At 47.2% G+C, this 24,952-nt stretch overlaps 1 protein-coding gene and 1 pseudogene across 3 annotated transcripts in view; one reads left to right on the forward strand and one right to left on the reverse strand.

Annotated features, from left to right (window-relative positions):
- The window catches only part of LOC119951340 (Krueppel-like factor 12), a 210,150-nt gene extending 198,499 nt beyond the window's left edge, over window positions 1-11,651 (reverse strand). Inside the window, exon 1 of one of the 3 annotated variants that reach the window (XM_038774459.1) lies at window positions 11,242-11,468. In XM_038774459.1, the coding sequence (XP_038630387.1) occupies window positions 11,242-11,262 (21 nt within the window). In that variant the 5' untranslated portion in view covers window positions 11,263-11,468. Of the gene's footprint in view, window positions 1-11,241 lie in introns of all 3 variants that reach the window. The other 2 variants (XM_038774461.1, XM_038774460.1) reach the window with 2 other exon arrangements.
- A 10,413-nt stretch (window positions 11,652-22,064) lies between these two features.
- On the forward strand, window positions 22,065-22,991 carry LOC119952443 (annotated as a pseudogene).
- The last annotated feature ends 1,961 nt before the right edge of the window (window positions 22,992-24,952 follow it).

A 24,952-nucleotide genomic window follows, 5' to 3' on the forward strand; every position in this document is an offset into this window, starting at 1 on the left:
GTGGAGGACTTCCTGGGGAAGACAAGGAGACGTTCATGAGGTGTTTGGTTGGTCGTGGTACAGAGCAGGGACCAGATGGAATGGAGGGCATCCGGGAGGACTTCCTGCCAGCGGAAGACTGGGAGATGTCTGGTCCATAGGGGCAGTAGGACGGTCTTCCAGACCGTTCCGTTCTCCCACTCTACCTGTCCGTTACCTCAGGGGTTGTAACTGGTCGTCCTGCTTGAGGCAATGCCCTTGCTGAGCAGGAATTGATGCAGATCGTCGCTCATAAAAGGAGGACCCCCTATCACTATGTATGTAAGCGGGGAACCCGAACAGTGTAAATATGGAGGGCTTTGATGACATTTTGATGACAGTCATGTCGGGGCAGGGGATGGTGAATGGGAATCGGGAGTACTCGTCAATCACGTTTAGGAAGTACATGTTGCGGTCGGTGGAGGGGAGGGGACCTTTGAAGTCCATGCTGAAGCGTTCAAAGGGACAGGAAGCCTTTATCAGGTGCGCTTTCTCTGGCCGGTAGAAGTGCGGCTTGCACTCCGCGCAGATTTGGCAATTCCTTGTGGCTGTCCTGACCTCCTTGATGGAGTAGGTTAGGTTGCGGATCTTGACAAAATGGAAGAAGCGCGTGACCCCCGGGTGGCAGAGGTCCTTGTGAGGGCTCGGAGGCGGTCCACTTGTGCGTTGGCACATGTGCCGCGGGACAGGGCATCAGGAGGCTCGTTTAGCTTCCGGGGGCGATACAAGATCTCGTAGCTATGGGTGGAGAGTTCGATCCTCCACTGCAAGATCTTATCGTTTTTTTATCTTGCCCCGCTGTGCATTATTGAACATGGTCAGTGAGGAGAATGAATCTCCTGCAGGCCAGGTAATGCCTCCAATGTTGCACAGCTTCTACTATGATTTGGGCCTCCTTTTCGACTGAGGAGTGGCGGATTTCGGAAGCATGGAGGGTAGGTGAGAAGAAGGCCACGGGTCTGCCCGCTTGGTTGAGGATGGCCGCCAGAGCCACGTCGGACGCGTCGCTCTCAACCTGGAAGGGGAGGGACTCATCGATGGCATGCATCGTGGCCTTTGCAATATCTGCTTTGATGCGGCTGAAGGCCTGGCGGGCCTCTATCGTCAGGGGAAAGACTGTGGATTGGATCAGAGGACGGGCCTTGTCTGCATTGTTGGGGACCCACTGGCGTTGTAATAAAAAAAACCTAGGCAGCACTTCAGGGCCTTGGAGCAGTGAGGGAGGGGAAACTCCATAGGGTGCGCATGCGTTCAGGGTCGGGGCCTATAACTCCATTTCGCACTACGTAGCCAAGGATGGCTAGGCGGTCGGTGCTAAACACGCATTTATCCTTGTTATATGTAAGGTTAAGGATTTTCGCGGTCTGGAGGAATTTTCAGAGGTTGGTGTCATGGTCCTGTTGGTCGTGGCCGCAGATGGTGACATTATCGAGATACGGGAATGTTGCCCGTAAACCGTTTCGGTCAACCATTTGGTCCATCTCTCGCTGGAAGACCGAGACCCCATTAGTGACACCAAAAGGAACCCTTAAAAAGTGGTAGTGCCGCCCATCTGCCTCGAAGGCAGTGTACTTGCGGTCACTCGTGCGGGTGGGGAGCTGGTGGTAGGCGGACTTAAGGTCTGTGGAGAAGATCTTGTATTGCGCGATCCTGTTTACCAGGTCGGATATGCGGGGGAGAGGGTACGCGTCCAGCTGCGTAAACCTGTTGATGGTCGGACTGTAGTCGATGACCATCCTATTCTTCTCCCCGGTCTTTACCACCACTATTTGAGCTCTCCAGGGACTGTTGCTAGCTTCAATTACTCCTTCCCTTAGTATCCGTTGGACCTCTGACCTAATAAAGATCCGGTCATGGACACTGTACTGTCTGCTCCTGGTGGCGACGGGTTTGCAATCCGGAGTGAGGTTCGCAAACAGGGAAGGCGGATCGACCTTGATGGTCGCGAGGCTGCAGACAGTGAGAGGAGGTATAGAGCCGCCAAATTTGAAAGTTAGACTTTGGAGGTTGCGCTGGAAGTCTAACCCTAGGGGTGTGGCTGCGCAGAGGTGGAGAAGGAGAAGCCGGTAATTTTTGAACTCCCTTCCCTGGACCGTGAGATTTGCTACACAGAACCCCTTTATCTCTACTGAGTGGGAACCGGAGGCCAGGGAGATTTTTTGATTAACAGGGTGGACGGGGAGAGAACAGCGCCTTACCGTGTCGGGGTGCATGAAGCTCTCCGTGCTCCCAGAGTCGATTAAGCAGGTCTGTTGATTAGCACCGTTGGAGTAGCAGTTGGGAGTGTTCGAGGCTGAGAATGGTCCAGGGTCACCGAGGCTAGACGTGGCAGCAGCTAGGTGTTCTCGTCGGGCAGTGTGTGGTCACCTGCACTGAGGTCCTGGGAGTCCATCCAAGATGGCGGCGCCCACTGGTTGCACATGGCTGTGGGTGCACAAAATGGCAGCGCCCATCCGTCGCACGTGGCGTCCGTGGAACAAGATGGCGGTGCCCGGAGGCCACACATGACCCTGGTGGGGGAAAATGGCGGCATTCGCTGGCGGCATGGAGCCCGTGGAGACGGTTGTAGTGGCGGTCCGCATTCGCTTCCGGAGACCGCAGCGACCGCCTGGGCCTGGCATACGGCCACGAAATGGCCCTTTTTGCCGCACCCTTTACAGGTGGACGAACGGGCTGGGAAGCGCTGTCGGGGGTGTTTGGCTTGCCCGCAAAAATAGCAGCGGGGCCCCCCAGGGTTGCATGGCTGACTTGCAGCGCAAGCTTGCGGGGGAGTGTGGGGAATTGCCTCGGTGTCAGCTGCAGAGGGGTTCTACGCTGCCCAGGGGGCTGCCGCGCGGTCGGCGGCGTAGGCGCGGGCGTTTCGGGAGGCCACATCCAGGGAACCGGCAAGGGCCCATGCCTCCTTGAGGCCTAGAGTTTCTTTCTCCAGCAATCGCTGGCGGATTTGAGAGGGCAGCATACCCGCAATGAAAGCGTCCCGAATCAACAATTCAGTGTGGTCGTTTGCTGAAACTTGCGAGCAGCTGCAGTTTCCCCCCAACACTGGGAGCGCACGGTAGAATTCTTCTAGTGACTCACCAGGAATTTGTCGCCTCGTTGCTAGTAGATGCCGGGCGTAGACCTGATGTACAGGGCGAATGTAATGACCTTTCAGCAACTCCATCGCGGCATCGAAATCGTCCGCGTCCTCGATGAGGGTGTAGACTTCTGGGCTCACCCTCGAGTGCAGGATCTGCAGTTTCTGTTCTCTTGTGGGTGTGTTTTCTGCCGTTCCGAGGTAGCCATTGAAGCACGCTAGCCAGTGCTTGAAAGTCGCCGCCGAGTTTACTGCATGGGGCTCGAGTTGCAGACACTCCGGCTTGATTCGGAGCTCCATTCTTTAAATCTAGCTTATTAAATTGATGCTAAATCAATGACTACTAAAGCGAGGTTGTAGTACAACTGAAGGCTTTAATAAGCTAGATGTTTTCCCCAGCAGCTCAGGTACAGAAAGGAAGCTGCTGGGGCGGCACGGGCTCTTATACCCCGCCTTGCAGGGCGGAGCTACCATACAGGCCCGACCAATAGAAAACATACATTATCTACCAATGGTGTTCCAGCATTACTAGGTACCATAATACCTCTACACAGACTACGACACCTTTATTCAGTAAATATGCTTTGATTAACTATTCAAATCAGAGGGCAGCACGGTGGTTAGCATTACTGCCTCACAGCGCCGAGGTCCCAGGTTCGATCCCGGCTCTGGGTCACTGGCCGTGTGGAGGTTGCACATTCTCCCTGTGTTTGCGTGGGTTTCGCCTGCCACAACCCAACTGCGCTGTAATGTTCTATGTTCTATGTGCTGGGTAGGTGGGTTGGCCACACTAAATTACACCTTAATTGGAAAAAATTAATTGGGTACTCTAAATTTATTTTAAAAAACGATTGGTGAACGAGATTTGGTGCAAGTGAGGACATGAGCAGCTGAGATTTGGATGATCACAAGAACGTGCATGGCCACCAGCACAGTGCGCGTGGCCGCCAGCACAGTACGACGTTCGGGATGGTTAAAGTCGTAGGTAAACAAAAAGGCATGGTGCGGAGCATGTGCTCATAGTGAGAGCGAGAATGAGTGACTGAAAACTCATATCAGGGTCAAATATTACACCAAGCTTGCAAATACTCAGGTTCAGCCTCAGATAATCATCAGTGAGAAGGATACAGTGGATGGCGAGACCACATGAGTTCGTAGAGGGGACCTAAGAAAATGGCTTCAGTCTTCCCAATATTTAACTAGAGGAAATTTCTACTCATCCAGTACTGGATGTCTGATAAGCAGTCTGACAATTTTAGAGATGTTAGATGGGTCGAGAAAGGCGATGGTGAGGTCCAGCTGGGTGTCATCAGTGTACAGATGAAAGCCGATGTTGAGTTTTCAGATAATGCTGCCGAGGGGCAGCATATAGACAAGAATAAGAGGCCAAGAGTAGATCCTTGGAGACACCAGACACAACTCTTCAAAAATGAGAAGGGAAGCCTTCAATGGTGATTCGCTGGAATAAGGCAATTACTGTTCCAACTGGACAAATCTGGAGAGGCATTGTTGGAGAATAGCGAGGTCAATGTGAGAAAGACTGCGCATATATGTCGAGATGGATGAGGAGTGAAAGTCTGCCTCTTTTGCAATCAGAGTTCCAGTTCGTTGTGACTGGAACCATAATCTAAAAGACTGGGAACTTGTACCATATCCATGAAGAATAAATGTGCATGCAAACGGCAAAAAGAAGCCGTTTTAGGGTGGATTTCAATTATGCCAAATAGGTAGGGGTAGTAACAGTGTAAAGGGGGAGGAATTCCTGACATCTACAGGCATAAACTTCCTTAATCAAGGTATCTGCAGATCAAAAACCAAACAGTTTGAGGTCTAGATCTAAGGATTGAAGTGGGACCATATTTCTGTGGGAGAGCACTTGATCACGATGACCAGTGATTATATTATCAGAAGGTGGGCAGCACGGTGGCCTAGTGGTTAGCACAGCTGCCTCACGACGCTGAGGTCCCAGGTTCGATCCCGGCTCTGGGTCACTGTCCGTGTGGAGTTTGCACATTCTCCCCATGTCTGCGTGGGTTTCGCCCCCACAACCCAAAAATGTGCAGCGTAGGTGGATTGGCCACACTAAATTGCCCCTTAATTGGAAAAAATAATTGGGTAATCTACATTTTTTTAAAAATAATATCAGAAGGTCTACAATTCTTGAAAAGGAACAACGTGCAATCAGACACTAAATATTCTTTACCGGAGAACAGCTCAGGTGGCCCAGGGGAGTTGGAATCAGAAATGGGTAGGCAACATGGTCATTAAGCAATAGTAGGCCTTCTAACAGAACAAAACAGATGCATTCCCATGAGGGAGAGAAGAAGGATATCCAAAGCTAGACCTCACTGGACGACTAAAGATATCAAGGTTAAAATTAAGCAGAAAAGGGAGACTTATGACAATTGTATGGCTCATTATACAGTAGCAAACTAAACTGAATACAATGCAAAAGTCTTTTCTATACACAAAAAGGCATAAAAAGGGTGGAGTCAATTAGGAATTAAATCGGAGATACTGGGTGCAATTCTCCCAAAAGGTAACAAAGTCCCCTAGCAAGCGCGCTTCACCGCATGTTTCCCAATGCTCACAACTTGCGTTGAATGAGGGGCCTGAATGGGAACGCACAGCCAAGGCCAAACATAGCCCCGTTTTGTACGGTGGAGAGTGCCACTCACCGCTCCCCACTGGAACACAAGATCGGGAAGCCATTTTTAAATGGCATCTCAATCTCCAAGGCCCCCAGAACAAGCCCCGCCCTCCCCCAGCCCAAATGCACTTTGGGGAGGGTCCTCCCCCCCCACCTTGGCAGTGCCAGACTGGCACCCAGTTGGCACTGCCAGGGTGCCAGGCTGGCACCAATCATGCCAGGGCACCACCCTGCCCAAAGAGCATGCAATCGCCTGGGAGACCCCACGGGTGCCATTGCATCGGGTCCCTGTTTGTGGGGACCAGTGCTGAACAGCGCTCGCCTGAGGTGTCTACGGCAAAGGGGTTGAATCCCAAAGCCTCAGGAATCTGCACATTAGAGTGAGGCTTACTGACTCGCTCTAATGTGCAGATTTACCAAAATGTGAGCCCGCTCATTGTGGGTGGGATTCACATCGCGCGAGATCCCATTGGATCTCGGGAGGCGTGGCAAGCCGGGTAGATCCCAAGAGCGAGGCCACACTGCACCGTGGTGAGCTGCTTTTCAGGTGCAACATGGCCTTTGGATCGTGCCCATTCTTGCGTAGTCAGCAGGCATAGCTCAGTTACTAAATGAGAACTTTGCATCTGCCATACAGAGAGAAAGGAAACTGCCAATACAGCAGTGATAGAGATTGGGGAGTTCACAAAACAGAAAAGTATTGTGGTCCAGGTGGGATGTATCCTAGGTTACAAAAGAAAGTAAGGATGGAAATTGAAGAGGCTCTTGCCGCAATCCTCTAATCCTTCTTAGTTAAGGGGTGGTGTCAGAAGACTGGAAAATATCATAAACAAGTTTAAAAAAAGATGGAGTGGATTTAAGTAGCATCATCAGTAGCAGAGACACTTTTAGATATAGCAATCTTAGACAAAATTAGTTGCCATTTAGTAAATGCAGAAAATTTGCGTTGCAGGCTCTTTCAGATTGGGCTGTGTCTATGCTGGTGAGAGACAGAGACGCAGCAATAAAAAATAGCGAAAATGTGGATGGAGTGTTAGTTAAACCTAAATTTCCTCATTCCTGCATGCTGGAAATTGGCATTGTAATGCAATTATCCCTTTGCTGGGTGCAAATTGACTGGAAATTGAGGGCCCAATTGTTCTTTTGATCTTTTGTTCGAAGAGGTATCTGTTAAGAACATTCAAACATCGCTACTACTGTAAAACAAAGTGAAGTGAAACCTGTAAGTTTACAAAGCTAACCCCTAACCACTGAGCATTTGAGATATCTCACTCTTGTTCAAAATTAGGACTTTTTTTTATATGGCAGCAAATATAGCTTCTATGGGAATAGTGTATATAGTATTAGTTGATCACCCCAACATTGCTCAATTATTCTAACAACAGAATACATGAATGCTGGAAATCTGAAATCAAAACAGATCATGTTGTTTAAACTCAGAGGGACTGGCAGCATCTGTGGACAGAAAGAGTTAACGTTTCAAGTCCATATAACGCTTCTCCATTGTTCAGTTAATATTCAGCTACTAACCAGGACTGGTCATTAAAAGGCAGAGCTTAGGCAATTTGGGGAGCATTTACAACATACTATATAAATGCAAGTTAGGATTATTGTATTTACTGATCGATTCCCTTTCTTAACTATGGAGTTTCTCGCTTTTATAAAATGACACCATACCATATACTTTTTTTTAAATCATTCACGACTAAGCATGACTAGCAAGACCAGTCCTTATTGCACATCCCAAATTGCTCTTGAGAAGGTGATGGTGAGCCTCCTTCTTGAACCACTGCAGTCTATGTGGTGTTATTACACCGAGAGGTTCGGTCGGGAGTTCCAGGATTTTGTTCCAGCAACAATGGAGGAACATATATTTCTAGGTCAGGATGGTGTGCGACTTGGGAGGAGAACTTTCAGGTGGTGATGTTCCCATGGATTGCCTGCGCTTGTTCTTCTATATGGTTGAGGTTGCAAGTTTGGAAGGTGCTGTCAAAGGAACCTTAGCAACTTGCTACAGTGACTTTGTAGCTGATGCACACTGCAGATGTAATGTGGTGGAGTGTAGATGCATAAGGTAATGTAGACTGGGATGCCAGTCAACTGTACTGCTTTGTCAAGGTTGCTGTTGAGCTTCTGAAGTGTTGTTAGAACTGTACTCATTCAGTCAAGAGACTTACCTAGGGAAAGAGTCACTAACCACTGAATACCCTGCCTCTGACCTGCTCTTGTAGCCACAGTACTTATGTGGTGGGTTCACTTAATGGTGACCCAGGATGTTGACGATGGGGGATTCTACAATGGTAATGCCAATAAATGTCAAGGGGAGGTTTTCAGCCCATCTTTTGTTGGAGATAGTCATTGGGCTGGATTCTCTGTTTTGGAGATTAAGTTCCCACGTCGTTGTGAAAACGGTGGTCTTTTACGCCAGGAAAACTGGCGTCAAAAAGCCACAGATTCCCTGTTTTGCTGTGGATAGCAGGGAGCCGGCATAGAGCTCGCAGTTCTTTCGGGTCAGAGGCCGCTTATGCACATCGCGGCGGCCTGTTGCGAACGCGCCGTGCTCCATGGCGGACTCAGCCCACGGACCTGGACCGGCAAAGTAGTGCCCCGCATCGGCCACTCACGTGCCTCGGACTGCCCGCCCACATTGCCTCAGCCCCGAACTAAGCCCCCCGCTGCCCGCCGATCGACCTCCCCCGATTGTGGCGGCCCCAGACTGAGTCCGCAGCCGCCTTGCAAGGCTCCCGTAGGCTGGGACCACGAGAGTCCCATGCCTTCGGGAATCCAGCCGGTCGGGGATGGAGCATCACAGGGCAGGCCTCAGGCAATGGCCTGAGGCGGTGGTGGATACTCGGCATGGCATATCGATTTTTGGGGGGGGGGGAATATAAAAACCAGCGCCACTCCCGATTTTGGCACCAAAACGTATTCTCTGCCCCGTTGATGAACGTGATTTTGGCGTTGGGAGGGACAGAGAATCCAGCCCATTGTCTTGGCACTTACGTGACACGTAACTCTCATACCACACATCAATCTAAGTCTGAATGGTGTACAGGTCTTGCTGCAGGTAGATACAGGCAGTTTCATTATCTGAGGAGTTGCAAACCAATCAGTATTCAATCACCAACAAACATTCCTTCTTTGAACTTATGATGAAGGGGTGATCATTGATGTAGAAGCAGAAGATGGTTAGGCCTAGAACACTGAGGAACTCCTACTGCATTATCCTATGGTTGAGTTGGTTGGCCTCCAACAAACTTCCTTTGTGCTAGAAATGATTCCTACTAGTGGAGAGGACAGTATTCCCTCAGTTCCCATCAACTTGTAGTTCTACTAGGACTTCTAGATGCTGCACTCAAGAGAAATGTTGCAATGATGTCAAAACCAGTCACTCTCAACTTATCTCTGGTGTTCAGCTCTTCTCATCATGTTTGGACTCAGGATGTAATGTGGCCTGGAGTCGGGTGGCCATGTCTGAACCCAAACCAAGCATTGGTGAGCAGGTTACTGCTGAGTAAATATTGTCTGACAGCACTTTCAATGGCTCTTTCCATCGCCTTGTTGATGTTTGAGAGTAGGCTGATGGAGTGACGGGATTAGATTGATCTTGTATCAAGAAGTAACTGAGCATGTTGGATGAGGTGAATAGGATTGTCTGAAGACTGCTTTTGTTAATTGTGGCAGACTCAGGCATAGCTAAAATGGATTATCCACTTGGCACTTCTGGCTAAGGTCATTGCAAATGCCTTTCTTTTGCTTTTCTCTGTCATCATGGAGGATAGGGATATTTGTGAAGCCTCATGCTCCCCTTAGTTGTTTCATTGACCACCACCACTCATAACTAAGGGCGGTATTCACCCAAGCATTGGCTGGTGGGAGAATATGGCAGGGGGGGCCAGAAATCAGTTTCATGCTGGTGTGTATAGTGGGATCTTATGGTGGTGTCTGCTATGGTCAGCCAGAATACCCACCAAAGGACAGCATGAAACTATATGCATCTTGTTAATGGAATGCAGATTAATGCACCAATGACAAGCCCACCCCACCCGCACCCACTCCCTATTCTCAGCAATGCTGGTGGGAAACAAGTTTGTACAACATGACGCGCAGATATCAGGACTCATCTGAACACAATCTTAGACTGCCTCCAGGATGGAGGTCACCCACAACCCTGGACCACCACAGCAGTGGGTCAGGGGAGCATCTGCAGGCAGACCTCGCACATCAGAGGTCCTGGAGGTGGTCTATCACCTAGCCTCAAAATGTTCCTGGCGAACTATCTTCGTTCTCAGGAGGTCCATATCCCAGTCTCATTAGAGTGCTCCTGGCGATCTATCTTCATTTTCAGGCAGTCACCTTCTTTCTTCAATAGTGGGTCAGTGATGTTGGACGCCTTTTCAATATGGCACCCGGTCACGGCTGCGGACTACAGGACTGCGGACCTACCCCACCAGTGAACTCAGCATGAAATACCCAATTGCATCATTAATTAGGTCGGGGTAGACAATTTGGCATGTTTTCCCACCAGCTGCCTCAATAGGAAACACTCCACGTTGCCATCCCAGCCACGGTCTCAAAATGGGAGAATTGCATCCTGGATGTGGTGGGACTGCAAACCTTTGATCCGATCTGTTCATTGTAGGATCGCTTAACCCTGTCTACAGGATTATGCACCTGCTGTTTAGCATGCATACAGCTTAACCCAGTTTGAGGGGGGGGGGGTTCCAAGTACGCCTCATACATCTCCTTGAAAACTCTCCTGGACTCCTCATTGAACCAGGAATGGCTTGATGGAAATTAGCGAGAGAAATGTTGATCCTGAGTTTACAGATTGCTGTAAACATGAAAGAGGGGGGGGGGGGGGGGGGGAGCATTAAACCATGCCAGCTATTTTAAGACCAGTCACTTATATAAAGATTATTTAAACCTATACGTGAAGAAAAGAAAAAGGTTATTTATACCAAACTTTTTTTTTAACGGTGAATAAGAGGGCAACTCCTTCGGCCCCATCATCCACACCATTTAAAAGAGGATTTAAAAAGATGCAAACGGGAGGATTGCCGCACTATAAGCAGTGGTCATGTGAAAGGAGTGTCTGGATACATGCATCAATCAATCAATAATGTTTGGGACGTTAACCGAATATATTCCCACATGAAGCTAAGATGAAGCATTGATGCTGCAGCCCCGCGTTTAAATGCCGCCTGTTGGGGGTGGGGTAGGCGGCACTGCTGTGGGGGAGGCGGGCACTCTGCCTTTAAGAGCACAATGTCCGGCTGCCTGCCCGCCCCTGGTTCCTGCCTTTGTGAGCGCCGAGGCCAGGGCTTCAGGCAAATGAAAGAAAGGCACCGGTAACCCGGTCTCCGCCCATGTGAGACACAGACAGAGATAGAGCAGCCGTACCGGGTGCCAGTCTTGCCCGGTGAGGGTTGTCTGGGCAAAGGGAGGAGGGGAAGGAATCAGCGACACAAAACGACAGACTGGTTCCGCCACTTACTTTCTCCACCTCCGAATGCATGTTGCCGCTGCTGCGTCTTTCACTCTGCTTCCTGGCGCTGACAGCAACTGGCTCTCATAGCGTGGCGACTGGGTGTGGGTGTGTGTGGAGGGAAGGGGTGGGGTTTCTCTCAGATATATATATATTTTTTTGCCGCCCGGCTGCCTGTCGAAACGAGCAGCCCGGCCCTAACCCCACCCTTGCGGCAACGCCCCGTCTGTGTGTGTGTGTGTGACCGTGGAACACGCAGTGCGGCACCGCCTCAAAAAGCAATCCAAGCGGCCTGGAACTGGGGGCTCCTGAAACAGAGCATCAGTGAGGGGAGGGCCACCACCGCCCTGCTCCCCTTTACATAACTAGCCAGGGTACATGTTAAAATAGGACTAATTCCTCAAGAGAACATTGACCTCTCCCTCCTCATCGTTTACTTCCCTTAACGACACGATCCAATCTGCTGTGAAACGTGTAATTTAGTGACCAGCCTAACCAGGGAACCGCCTTTGCTCTCCTGTTCCGCCGCAGGCGTTAACTGACAAATATAGGGTGGGGTGATTCACAACGTGCTCAAACCTTACTTCATCCCGAGAAAATGTTATTTCCTTCAAATAATGTGGGATGCATTTTGAACATTAAAAATAGGCACCACAGAAGGAGGATATTTGATTCCTGATACCCACAGCGAACCCCTCCACTTCAACTATTGCCCGACACTTTAAGCCCATCTATTCTTCCTCTGCAAATGCATCTCCACTTTCCTTTAAGAATGAATTCCCCTTTGAATTATTTTTATAGTTTCAGCCTGAATGTGTCCTGTGCTTTTAAAAAAAACTTTTCTGTTTCCTAAATTTGCTGGTTTCTCTGCATTGAATGGCAACCGAATCGCTGCCCATCTGCCCAATCTAGCGTGTGTCTTCCAGTATTTCTGCTCATCATTTTCTATTTTCTTTCATTTTGGTATTGTCAACGAACTTCATTGTCGTTCCTCTTGTGTGTATGCCTGAATGTTTCTTGGAAATGGAAAGTAAAAGAGATCCCTGATGAGTTCATTGGAATATACCAATTCAAAATGTATCCAATTATTTTTGCCACCTTTGTTTCCTGACCCTTTCTCTATACATTTGGCTACATTTAATTTGATAGCATGTGGCTTAATTTTTGTAGCAAGTTACTTATGCGGTAACTTATCAAACACTTTATGAAAATCTACAGACACTATTTTCACCATACGCCCTTGTGTTATTTCAAAAAATAACTAGTCGTGCATGACCTCTATCAACATTTACTGACTATTCCTGATTAGTACATGGCTTTCTAAGTGTTCATTCCCTTTATCTGATATTATGAACTTTCAACATTTTACCTCCAACAGATCTAACACTAAATGTTGGTGGATTCTTCTAACCTTGTGTTAGTGTTCTGGATCACATTGGGCCCAGTTCATTTCAACTTTTTTAATAGTATCCTGAATTGTGGCTTGTAAAAACACCCTCAGATATTCTCATGTTCTACTTTGACATTCTTTGATGAAAAACTGAATAACCTACTAAGCATCTCCACTATTCCACTCTCAAATACAAGATGGTCCCTTTCATCTCCAAGGGTCTCTGCCTCTTGACTAATCTTTTGATTCCGATGACTTTAAATTAAGGCCCAATTTTATTTGTAATTTTCCAATTAAGGGGAAATTTAGTGTGGCCAGTCCACCTATCTTGCACATCTTTGGGTTGTGGGGTGAGACCCACACAGACACGGGGAGAATGTGAAAACTCCACACGTAGACAGTGACCCGGGGCCGGGATCGAACCTGGGTCCTTGGCGCCATAATAATATGTCTCAATATTAAATCTCAAACAAGAGATGGTAGAGCAGATCAGAGAGCACTGGCAACAATGTCCATTATATAGTGATGTGATTATGATTGGGCTTATGATGGGAAGGAGAATGAGTAAAGTAGAAATAAATCTTCTGGTTTAAAAGAGCGGATTTTGAAGTGATTGTACATGGGCCAAGGAGGCTGGACTATGCATGATTGTTAGAGGGTCAATGCATAAGAGGAAAGTGAATCATGTTTAGAAAGAGTTGAAACCGGTACCTGATTCCCTGTCAGGAGGGAAGCCGTGTATCCCCCGACAGACACATGCAGATGATAGAGAGCAGAAACATACTTTCAAGGAAGAAAGTTAACAGTGAAAATATGGGCAGCAAAGCAAGTAATACAAGGAATAATGGGAAAACAAAATAAATTGTTCCTAAAGAATAAGTTTGTGAGTATGTGGAAATGGAAATAAAATCAATTAAGAAACAGGTCAGGAGACCTCAAATATAAAATGAGGTTAGCACAGCAGGGAATATTAAAAGAAATTCCGAGCATTGCTATAAATATGTTTGCTGCAAGAGAATGGAAAAGTCCCAAATGTGGCATGATGGAAGTTACTAAAGATGATCAAATAAACAAAATGAATCAATTTTCTGTGTTCACCTGGAAGCTGATGCACTTCTCCACAGCATGGACGTGGGAGGAGGTAGAGGAATGAAAGAAAGTGGAGAGGTAGTATAGTGAGGCATTATGGGTGGAGCTCAGGAATACGAAGGGTGAAATGACAATGTTAGGAGTGTACCTTTGACCTCCCAACAGCCCACAGGAGACAGAGGAGCAGCTGTGTAGTCAGATACTGAAAAGGTGTGAAAAAAGCAGGGTAGTTGCGCTGGGTGACATTACCTTCCCCCATATTGATTGGGAATCCCTGACAGCTGGATGGAGAACAATTTGTGAGATGTGTCCAGGAGGGCTTTTTGATACAGTATATTGACAATCCAACTAGCGAGAGGGCTTGCAAGGCTTGGTATTGGGGAATGAGCCAGGCCAGGTGATTGATGTTTCAGTGGGGGCTTCAGTGTTTTAGGCTTAGCAGCCATAATTCCATAAGGTTTTGGATAGTCATGGATAAGGACAAGAGTGGCCTGTGGCTGAGGGTGCTTAATTGGGCGAAGGCCAATTACATCCAGATTAGACAGGAACTGGGAAATGCAGATTGGGAATGGCTATTTGAGGGCAAATTCAATTCTGACATGTAGGAGGCTTTTAAAGGCCAGTTAATTGAAGTGCAGGATAGGGATGTCCCTGCAAAAATGAAGAATAGAAATGGCAGGATTCGGGAACCATGGATGACAAGGGAAATTGTAAGCTTAGTCAAAAGGAAAAGGGAAGCATACAATAGGTCTAGGCATCTAAAAACTGACAAAGCTCATGAGGAGTACAGTGAAAGTAGGAAGTAACTTAAACGTGGAATTAGTAGGGCTAAAACAGGTCATGAAATGTCTTTAGCAAACATGGTCAAGGAGAATCCTGAGGTTTTTTAATGCACATGTTAGGAGCAAGAGGGTAGCAAGACAAAGAGTAGGCACACTCAAGGACAATGGAGGGAAGTTATGCATGAAACCATAGGAAGTGGATGAAATCGTTAATGAGTACTTTGTATCAGTATTCACCAGGGAGCAGGACATGATGGAGTTGAGGTCAGGGATAGGTGAGTGAATGCTCTTGAGAATGTCAATATATCAAAGGAGGAAGTGTTGAGTATCCTAAATTGCATTATGGTAAACAAGTCTCCGGGGTCAGATGGGATCTATCCCAGGTTACTGGAGGAGGCAAGGGGAGAAATCGCTGGGGGCTTTACAGATATCTTCACATCTTCTTTGACCACAGGCGAGGTTCCAGAGGACTGGAGAATAGCCAATGTTGTTCCCTTGTTTATGAAAGGAAGCAGGGGAGCAGCACAGTGGTGCAGTGGTTAGTGCTGCTGCCTCATAGCACCGAGGTCCCAGGTTCGATTCCAGCTCTGGGTCACTATCCATGTGGCGTTTGCACATTCTCCCCGTGTTTGCGTGGATTTCGCCCCCACAACCCAAAAGATGTGAACGGTAGATGAATTGGCCATGCTAAATTGCCCCTTAATTGGAAATAATGAATTGGGTACTCAAACATTTTTTTTAAAAGAAAGGAAGCAGGGATAATCCAGCAAATTATAGGCCGGTGAGCCTGGCAGTCCCCCGGTGGGGAAGCTTTTGGAAAATATACTGAGGGACAGGATATATTTGGAGGAAAATGGACTAGTCACTGACAAGCAGCATGGTTTTGTACAGGGAAGGTCGTGTCTCACAAACCTGATTGAGTTTTATGAAGAGGTGACAAAAAAAATTGATGAGGAAAGGGCTGTGGATGTTGTTTATATGGACTTTAATAAGGCGTTTGACAAGGTCCCACATGGCAGACTAGTACAAAAACTAAAATCACATCAGATTCAGGGTGGACTGGCTAGATGGATACAGAACTGGCTTGGTTATAGACGACAGAGAGGAGCGGTGGAAGGGTGTTTTTCAGATTGGAGATTTGTAGCTAGTAGTGTTCCGCAGGGATCAGAGTTGGGACCTCTGTTGTTTGTAGCATATATAAATGATCTGGAGGAAAATGTGGGTTGTCTGATTAATAAGTTTGTGGATGACACAAAGATTGGCGGAGTTGCTGATAGTGCCGAGGATTGTCAGAGGATACAACAGGATATAGATAGATTGGAGACTTGGGCACAGAAATGGCAGGTGGAGTTTAATCCAGACAAATGGGAAGTGATGCGTTTTGGAGGATCAAATCTAGGTATGAATTATACTGTAAATGGCAGAACCCTTGCGTACATTAACATACAGAGGGATCTGAGGGTCAGGTCCACAGTTCTCTAAAAATGGCAACACAGCTGGCCAAGGCGATTAAGAAGGCATATGGCATGCTTGCCTTCATGAGTCGACGCATTGAGTACAGAAGTTGGGAAATCATATTGCAGCTATATAAAATCCTGGTTAGGCTGCATTTGGAATATTGCATGCAATTCTGGTCACCGCATTATCAGAAGGACGTGGAAGCTTTGGAGAGAGTGCAAAAGAGGTTCACCAGGATGTTGTCTAGTCTTGATGGTGTTGGCTATGAGGAGAGGTTGAATAAACAAGGTTGTTTTCACTGGCGAGACAGAGGCTGAGGGGAGACCTGAAAGAGGTCTACAAAATTATGAGAGGCATTGACAGAGTGGATAGTTTGTGGCTTCTTTCTAAGGGTGGAAGTGTCAATTATAAGGGGGCACAGATTCAAGGTGAGAGGGGGAAAGTTTAAGGGAGATGTGCGGGGTAGGTTTGTCACGCAGAAAGTGGTGGGTGCCTGGAACTCACTGTCAGAGAATATAATAATAATTTTTATTAATGTCACAAGTAGGCTTACATTAACACTGCAGTGAAGTTACTGTGAAAAGCCCCTAGTTGCCACACTCTGGCGCCTACACCGAGGGAGAATTCAGAATTTTCGATTCACCTAACAAGCACGTCTTTCGGGACTTGTGGGAGGAAACTGGAGCACCCAGAGGAAACCCACACATACAGTGACCCAAGCCGGGAAGCAAATCCAGGTCCCTGCCGCGGTCAAGCAACAGTGCTAACCACTGTGCTACTTAGCAACATTTAAGAGGCATCTGGATGGATACATGAATAGGGAGAAAATAGAGGGGCACGGATCAAGTGAGGGCAAAAGGTCTTTTATTTAGTGAGAGCATCATGATTGGCACAGGCTTCGAGGACTGAAATGCCTGTTCCTGTACTTTTCTTTGTCCTTTAAAATAAAATTGAGAAATGGCAGTCATTGAAAAGGTAAGGAAGTTAAGGGGAAACAAGTCATCAAGTTGGATGGCGCATGTACAAAAATTGATAAAAGTGACGAGTGAGGGCAGCACGGTGGCGCAGTGGGTCAGCCCTGCTGCCTCACGGGGCCGAGGTCCCAGGTTTGATCCTGGGTCACTGTCCGTGTGGAGTTTGCACATTCTCCCTGTGTTTGCGTGCATTTCGCCACCACAGCCCAAAAGATGTGCAGGTTAGGTGGATTGGCCACGCTAAATTGCCCCTTAATTGGAAAAATGAATTGGGTACTCTAAATTTATTTTTTAAAAGTGACTAGTGAGATTGATCAATCCCTCGATGCTATCAATAGGAAGTAATTATCCTATACCATTAGAAAATGAGTAATTCCTGAGGAAGAGGTAACAGTTAATATGATACTAAAATTATAAAGTGGCACCCCGAAAAGGGGATAATGAAGTATTTGGGTGAGTATGATTTAGTAGAAGAGAATCAGAACGCATTTATGGGAGATAGGTCACAAGAAATTCAGTGAACGTGTTATATTTAGATTTCAGCATGACTTGGACTATATGCACATGTGTTTAGTTCCCAAGGTATGGACCAGGCAATAAGCTTCTGAAGTGGTTTGAAATTTGCTTAAACAAGATTGAGCCAAAATGAGAATGAGAATGAGCAAATGGGCATGAGCAGGGTTCTGCAGGGATCACTGCCAAGTCCATTGCTTTGCACAGTGTATGTAAATAATTCGGAACTGGAGACAAAAAGAAAATTGTCTAGGTTTGCTGATGACATAAAATTGAGAGGAGTTTCAAACAATATGATGCAGGAAAGTCAAATACTAAGAGTTAGATAGGGCAAGTGCAGAGTTATGACAATAGTGAAGATTCTGAATCAATTTACAGAACTGGTCATTATTACGATCTCAGGATGGCAAGGTGGAGCCGCACGTTGCGCAGTGGTTAGCACTGGGACTGTGGTGCTGAGGGCCCTGGTTCGAATCCCGGTCCTGGGTCACTGTCTGTGTGGAGTTTGTACACTCTCCCCGTGTCTGCGTGGGTTTCACCCCCACAACCCAAACATGTGCAGGGTAGGTGGATTGGCCACGCTAAATTGTCCCTTAATTGGAATTTAAAAAAAGAATGATTACAATCTCAGGCCAGGCCCGAACAGTGGCTAGGATACTGGTTTGAAACCCCAATATTTCATTTTAATTTCAAAAGACTGTGAGGAAAGGGTACTTCACTCCAGGAGTGATTGCAAGAAAAAATAGGAATATAGTACATTAAAATAAACTTGATTACTAACACTATTAAAATCTTCAACCTCACACCTGGAAATAGCTTACAATTGCTTCTTAAACAATACTGCTCAACCACAGTGAAAATATTACCTGACTTGCGATCTTTATTCTCACTGAAACAACAAGAAAATAGTCCATTTCAACTCTATCTGGGGCTGGAGCATCCCGCCCCGATGAACTAAACAAGTTTTATGCCCGCTTTGAACAGTCAACCAATACATCAGTGCTACCCGCCCCAACAGCCCTGGACACACCCATGCCCACTATTACAGCCGCAGAAGTAAGAGCTGCTTTCTTGAAAGCGAACCCGTGGAAAGCAACGGGCCTCGACGGAATCCCTGGATGAGCACTCATACCTTGCACTGACCAGCTGGTGAGTGTTTTCGCAGATATCTTCAACACCTCACTTCTCCACTCCGAGGTCCCCACCTGCTTCAAGAAGACCACCATAATACGAGTACCAAAGAAGAACTATGGCTCCGAAGTGGAGATGGTCAATAGCTTTAAATTCCTGAGGGTCACCATCACAAACAGTCTGACCTGGTCCACTCACATTGATGGAACAGTCAAGAAAGACCAACAACGTCTCTACTTCCCACGAAAGCTAAAGAAATTCGGCATGGCAGCATCAACTCTCATAAACTTCTACAGATGTGCCATAGAAAGCATACTATCCAGCTGCATCACAACCTGGTATGGCAACTGATGTGTTGAGTAGGCTGGGTCTATGTGGACTGCGTTTGCTGCAGTGTAGCGAGAGACAGACTTCCAACACTTGATGAGATGCAACACGATTTTATTTAACATCTAACTATTTTACATGTTCAACTGGAGTTGACACTATGTTGACTTGACTGGAGTCCTGAGGCTAGCCTGACCAGACTAACTGACTACCAAATGCGGAGAATCGTAAAGGCTGCCGCGGGACAGGCCGTGACCCACGGCAGCCTTCACGGCCACTTCCGGGGCCGATTCTCCCCCCCGGGCGGGGCTAGGAGCGTGGCCCCGTGCGTCACGGCGGCGCGGCCTTGACGACGGTCGTCAAGGTCGCACGTCAAGCGTCACGCTGGCTGACGCGGCCGATGACGTCAGCCGTGCATGCGCAGGTTGGACAACGCCAACCCGCACATGCGCAGTTGCCGTCTTTTCCCTCAGCCGCCCCGCAAGACATGGCGGCTTGATCTTGCGGGGTGGCGGAGGGAAAAGAGTGCGTCCGTTACGGACGCACGACCCGCAATCGTGGGCACCGATCATGGGCCTATGCCCCCCTTGGCACGGCCGTGGTACTGCCGTGCCAATCGGGCCCCCAGATGCCCCAAACGGGCATCTGACGCCCGTTTCACGATGGCAGCGAGCAGGTGTGTTTGCTGCCGGATTGAAACGGGCGTGGAGGCCCGGCCGCTCGGCCCATCGGGCTCGGAGAATCGCCGCTCGCCATAAAAAACGGCGAGTGCCGATTCGTGGCATGGGTCAGGTGTGGGGGGGGGGGGAGAATAGCGGACGGGCGTGAAAAATGTCGGGAGACCCTCCCGCTATTCTCCCACCTGGCGTGGGGGGCGGATAATCGCGCCCATGGTGTTTGCACTGGCTAATGCTCACAAGCTCTGACTGTCTCAGAGGCTGGATCCCAAGAGAGCGGGAAAACTGGTGCCCTCTGGCTTTATAGTGGTCGTGTCCTGTCTGGTGATTGGCTGCTATGTTCTGTGTGCTCACTGGTCATCCTGTGTGTCAATCACTGCCTGTCTGCACTCCATTATATACATGGATGTATATTATGACAGCAACTGCAGAATCACAATCACAGAACCAAAATCACAAGAAACTGCAGAATGTGGTGAACTCAGCCCAATGCGTCACACATGCTTGCCACCCTCCCATTGATTCTGTTTAGAAAAGAAAGAATGAAAAAAATCACGTGTTGTGACAAGTAGGCTTCAAATTAAGTTACTGTGAAAAGCCCCTAGTCGCCACATTCCAGCGCCTGTTCGGGGAGGCTGGTACGGGTTTACACCTCATACTGCCTCAGGAAGGCAGACAGCATTGTCAGAGACCCCTCACACCCTGGCTTTGATCCCACCACCGGGTCACTGTCCGTGGGAGTTTCCACATTCTTCCCGTGTCTGCGTGAGTCTCACCCCCACAACTCAAAGATGTGCAGGCTAGGTGATTGGCCATGCTAAATTGCTCCTTAATTGGAAAAAAAGAATTGGGTACTCTAAATTTAGTTTTAAAAAGGAAGTATTCTAAGGTCTTTATCTTTGTGACCGCAAACATGTTTTGCCGCAGTCCATTTTAGGATAATTAAAATCACTTTCCCTTTTATTTTTGTTACCACTGCAGATCTCTCCTAATAACTCTAAATCTTAATCTTTATTTCAAATCAATTATTTTATGGTCAATAGAGTGAAAATTATACTTGACCTCATCCTCACCAATCTGCCTGCTGCAGATGCATCTGTCCATGACAGTATCAGTAGAAGTGACCACCGCACAGTCCTTGTGGAGAGAAAATCCCATCTTCACATTGAGGATACCCTCCATCGTCTTGTGTGGTATGTTGCTCGTTTTACTGGAGTGTATTAACACGCCTCCGTTTAAAGGCCGTGTGCTTAACACTACTATGGCTCTGTGTATGTAATTATGCTCAGGAGTCGCCAGGTGCCGTATTTAGACACCTCACAAGTATATCAAGGTCAGGTTCAAAGTAATAAATCTGTACACCGATTAGTAAGTCCAAACGATTGATATTTATTATGACAAATAATAAATACACATGCATACGCTAAAGAGACTAACTTACTTCTAATACTAAACAACTAAAATACTTATCTAGACAGGAACAGGCAAGGTCAGGGAGCAAGGCCTTCGTCCCGTTCTTGGTCTGCAACTCTCAGGTACTTAAAGTTGTCAGGATCTAGCAACGTCTGGATCACGTAGCGATCGTTGTATTGGCACTTACAGTTCGATGGCTGATGGCTCAACGGCTGGTGATGGAACTGGAGTCAGGATGCGATGTAGCAGCAAAGCAGAGCCGGAGCGACAAAACAGCAGAGAGCCGGAGCCAAAACAGACTGAACCATGTGCGGGGTCTACTTTTATAGTCCCTAGAAGTCCGTGCCCCTTCGGGGCGGGCCTTTTACCTGCCATGTATCGATTGGGCCTTTCCCAATCGATATCTTCCAAACCCCCCAATCTGAGGGTCGTTCCTCGATGAGTGGGCTGTCCCTATGGTTCATTGTGTTGGATACAGTGGTGCCGTTCTGTCTGGGCGTCTACTCAAAAGTATCCGTTCATACTTAAATGTTTCTATTGTGTGGGGTCTGGATCCGGATCACCTCATTACTATGTAGATCTTGTTGCCATTTACACCTTTGGCTGAGACACTGCACCTGGCCACAAACTGGTTTCTGTATGTGCAGAATGCTAATTAGTCTCCTGCAAACTGCTTGTCCTTGCTAAGACTGTTTTTCCCTGCAGCCTTAGCAGTTCTCCATTTTGTAGCCCAGTGTCCATCTTAGGTGGCTACAGGTACTACCACCGTAACAATAATAATCGCTTATTGTCACAAGTAAACTTCAGTGAAGTTACAGTGAAAAGCCCCTAGTCGCCACATTCCAGCGCCTGTTTTGGGAGGCCAGTCCTGGAATTGAACCTATGCTGCTGGCACTAAATGGGATAGACTTCGAACAGATCTAGCAACTCAAGACTGGTCATCCTTGAGATGCTGTGGGCCAACAGCAGCAGCAGAATTGTTATCAACCACAATTTGTAACCTCATGGTCAGGCATATCCCCCCCCTCTACCATTACCACCAAGCCACGGGATCAACCCTGGTTCAATGGAGAGTGCAGGAGAGCATGCCGGGAGCAACATCAGGCATACCAAAAAATGAGGTGTCGACCTGGTGAAGCTACAGCACAGGATTAAAGCATAATCGGCAAGTAATAGACAGAGCAGGGCAGCACGGTGGCACAGTGGTTAGCACTGCTGCCTCACGGCACCGAGGTTTCAGGTTCGATCCCGGCTCTGGGTCACTGTCCATGTGGAGTTTGCACATTCTCCCCGTGTTTGAGTGGGTTTCGCCCCCCAACCCAAAGATGTGCAGGGTAGGTGGATTGGCCACGCTAAATTGCCCCTTAATTGGAAAAAATGAATTGGGTACTCTAAATTTAAAAAAAAAGTAATAGACAGAGCTAAGTGATTCCGCAACCAACGCATCAGATCTAAGCTCTGCAGTCCTGCCACATCCAGCCGTGAATGGTGGTGGACAATTAAACAACTCATTAGAGGAGGAGGCTCCACAAAGATCCCCATCCTCAATGATGGAGGAGCCAAGCCCATATGTGCAAAAGACAAGGCTGAGGTATTCGCTACAATCTTCAGCCAGAAATGCCGAGTGGATGATCCATCTCGGTCTCTTCCAGAGGTCCTCAGCATCACAGATGCCAGTCTTCAGCCAATATGATTCACTCCACGTGACATCAAGAAACAGCTGAAGGCGGCAGTGGGCATGGTTTTGGGGTGTCCAAGCTGACCCCGCCGCGGAAAGTGCTCTTCACCTCGCTCAAAGGAGCTAGCGAGCTGCTGGTAGATGCCACTGAGTGGTTACTGTGTGGAGCAGTTTTCAGCTATCAGCTGGCTCATGCGTTGAAGCAGGTGAAACGAGCAGTGTTCCCAGATGGAGAAAGCGGTCAGTTTGGTTGAGGAGTCGGAGGCAGATGAACAGCGCTACAAATCAATCGAACAGTTGCTGGGATTCACTTCTTCCTCTGGATGAGATGATCAGACTGGATTTCGTTAATCAATTTAAAAGCTTTATGCTCCTCCCCAGATTGAAACTGTGGGATTAAACACAAAATTATTTTTCTCTGTAAAATGTGCACCAGTGAGTGTTTTGAATCATGTTATAAATGTACATAATAGATGTGGGATTCTGTGTCCAGGGGATTTATTTGGGTCATGTAAACCTTTTTTTAAATGATGCATGGGTCTGTGAGCTGAACTGGTAATAAATTGATATTATTTTACAAATATATTTCTTGGGCTGAATATTAACTTCAGGCAATGTGTATTTAGCTTGGAAAAGAGGAGGACCTGGTGATCTAAAGGGCTGAAAAATAGATATTCTCGTTAAAATATTTATAATTTGTGTTCGGAAGCCATAACATGCCAAGGATTCATGTTCCACAACCTACTGGTGGCCGATTTGAGCAAATACCGACCATATTTGAAAGATGTAACCAGAAATTGCTGGAGTAGGGCATCCTGCAGAGTCCTGTGGGTTCACAACCAACACCGCAACCCCCCTCCCCTCCAAACCCCTTCAACCACACCCCTAGCCAAGCTGTTCCAGTACAGCTACAACACTGGTATCTACCCAGCAATGTGGAAAATTGCCCAGGTGTGTCCTGTACGCAGGAAACAGGACAATGCAACCCAGGCAATTACCATATCATCACTCTACTTTCCATCATCAATAAAGTGATGGAAGGAGTCATCAACAGTGCTATCAAGCGTCCATGTAGAGTTTGCACATTTTCCCCGTGTTAGTGTGGGTCACGCCCACAACCCAAAGATGTGCAGAGTAGGTGAATTGGCCACACTAAATTGCCCCTTAATTGGAAAAAAATAATTGGATACTCTAAATTTATTTTAAAACACAGTGTTGTCAAGAGGCACCTACTCAGCAATAACCTGCTCACGGACGCTCAGTATGGATGCTCAGTTTGGATTCCGCCAGGGTCACTCAGCTCCTGACCTCACTCATCTCCAACAACTCTCAAGAAGCTTGACACCATCCAGGACAAAACAGCCCTCTTGGTTGCTCCCCCTTCGACAAACATTCAAACCCCCTACCACAACGAACAGTGGCAGCCGTGTGTACCATCTAAAAGATGCACAGCAGTAACTCGCCAAGGTTCCTTAGACAGCACCTTCCAAACCCAAGGCCACTACCATTTCAAAGGACAAGAGCAGCAAATATCTGGAAACCTCACCACCTGGAGGTTCCCCTCCAAGTCATTCACCACCCTGACTTGGAAATATATCGCCGTTCCTTCACTGTCGCTGGGGCAAAATCCTGGAAGTTCCTCCTTAACAGCACATTGGGCAACCTACATCTGAAGGGCAACTATGGATGGGCAATTAATGAAAGTCTAACCAGTGACACCCACATCCTATAAATCAATTTTAAAAATAATATATTTCCCCCAAAAAGTTGCCAATTTCTCCTGAACTTTTAACCCACCCCATGACAGTATCAATAATTATTTACATGACTGCAATCTTGGCTGGGATTAATAAGGTCTTTCTCCTTACTGTTCATCTTCTCAATGTCTCAGTTACTGGAAATAAGAGACCCTATTAATTAATTAATTGACATATAACAAGGGATTGCAACACTTATTATAAATAGTGCATTTGCTGAATTATTGTAAGCAGGGTACATGCTAGTATGTCTATATACTGATAGCATTGTGGACAGTACACACTTACTATGGATCACATTTACTTTGTGTAAGACTTTATGAATAAGATCACTGATGTTATAAGCAAGGTACTGGTAAACTCACTGTTAACTAACAACACAGGAAGTTTGCAAATTTATTAAAATTTTTACATATAATGTCTCTCTGTACACTTTCACCTTGCCTTCTTCAGTTGTGATTTTTCAACCACTCTTTATGTTAACATCACAACTATTATATAACATATATTTTGAAAGCGGAAGGATGGCAC

The sequence above is a fragment of the Scyliorhinus canicula genome, chromosome 17 (genome assembly GCF_902713615.1).
Source record: "Scyliorhinus canicula chromosome 17, sScyCan1.1, whole genome shotgun sequence".
In the NCBI taxonomy this organism is placed as follows: Eukaryota; Metazoa; Chordata; class Chondrichthyes; order Carcharhiniformes; family Scyliorhinidae; genus Scyliorhinus; species Scyliorhinus canicula.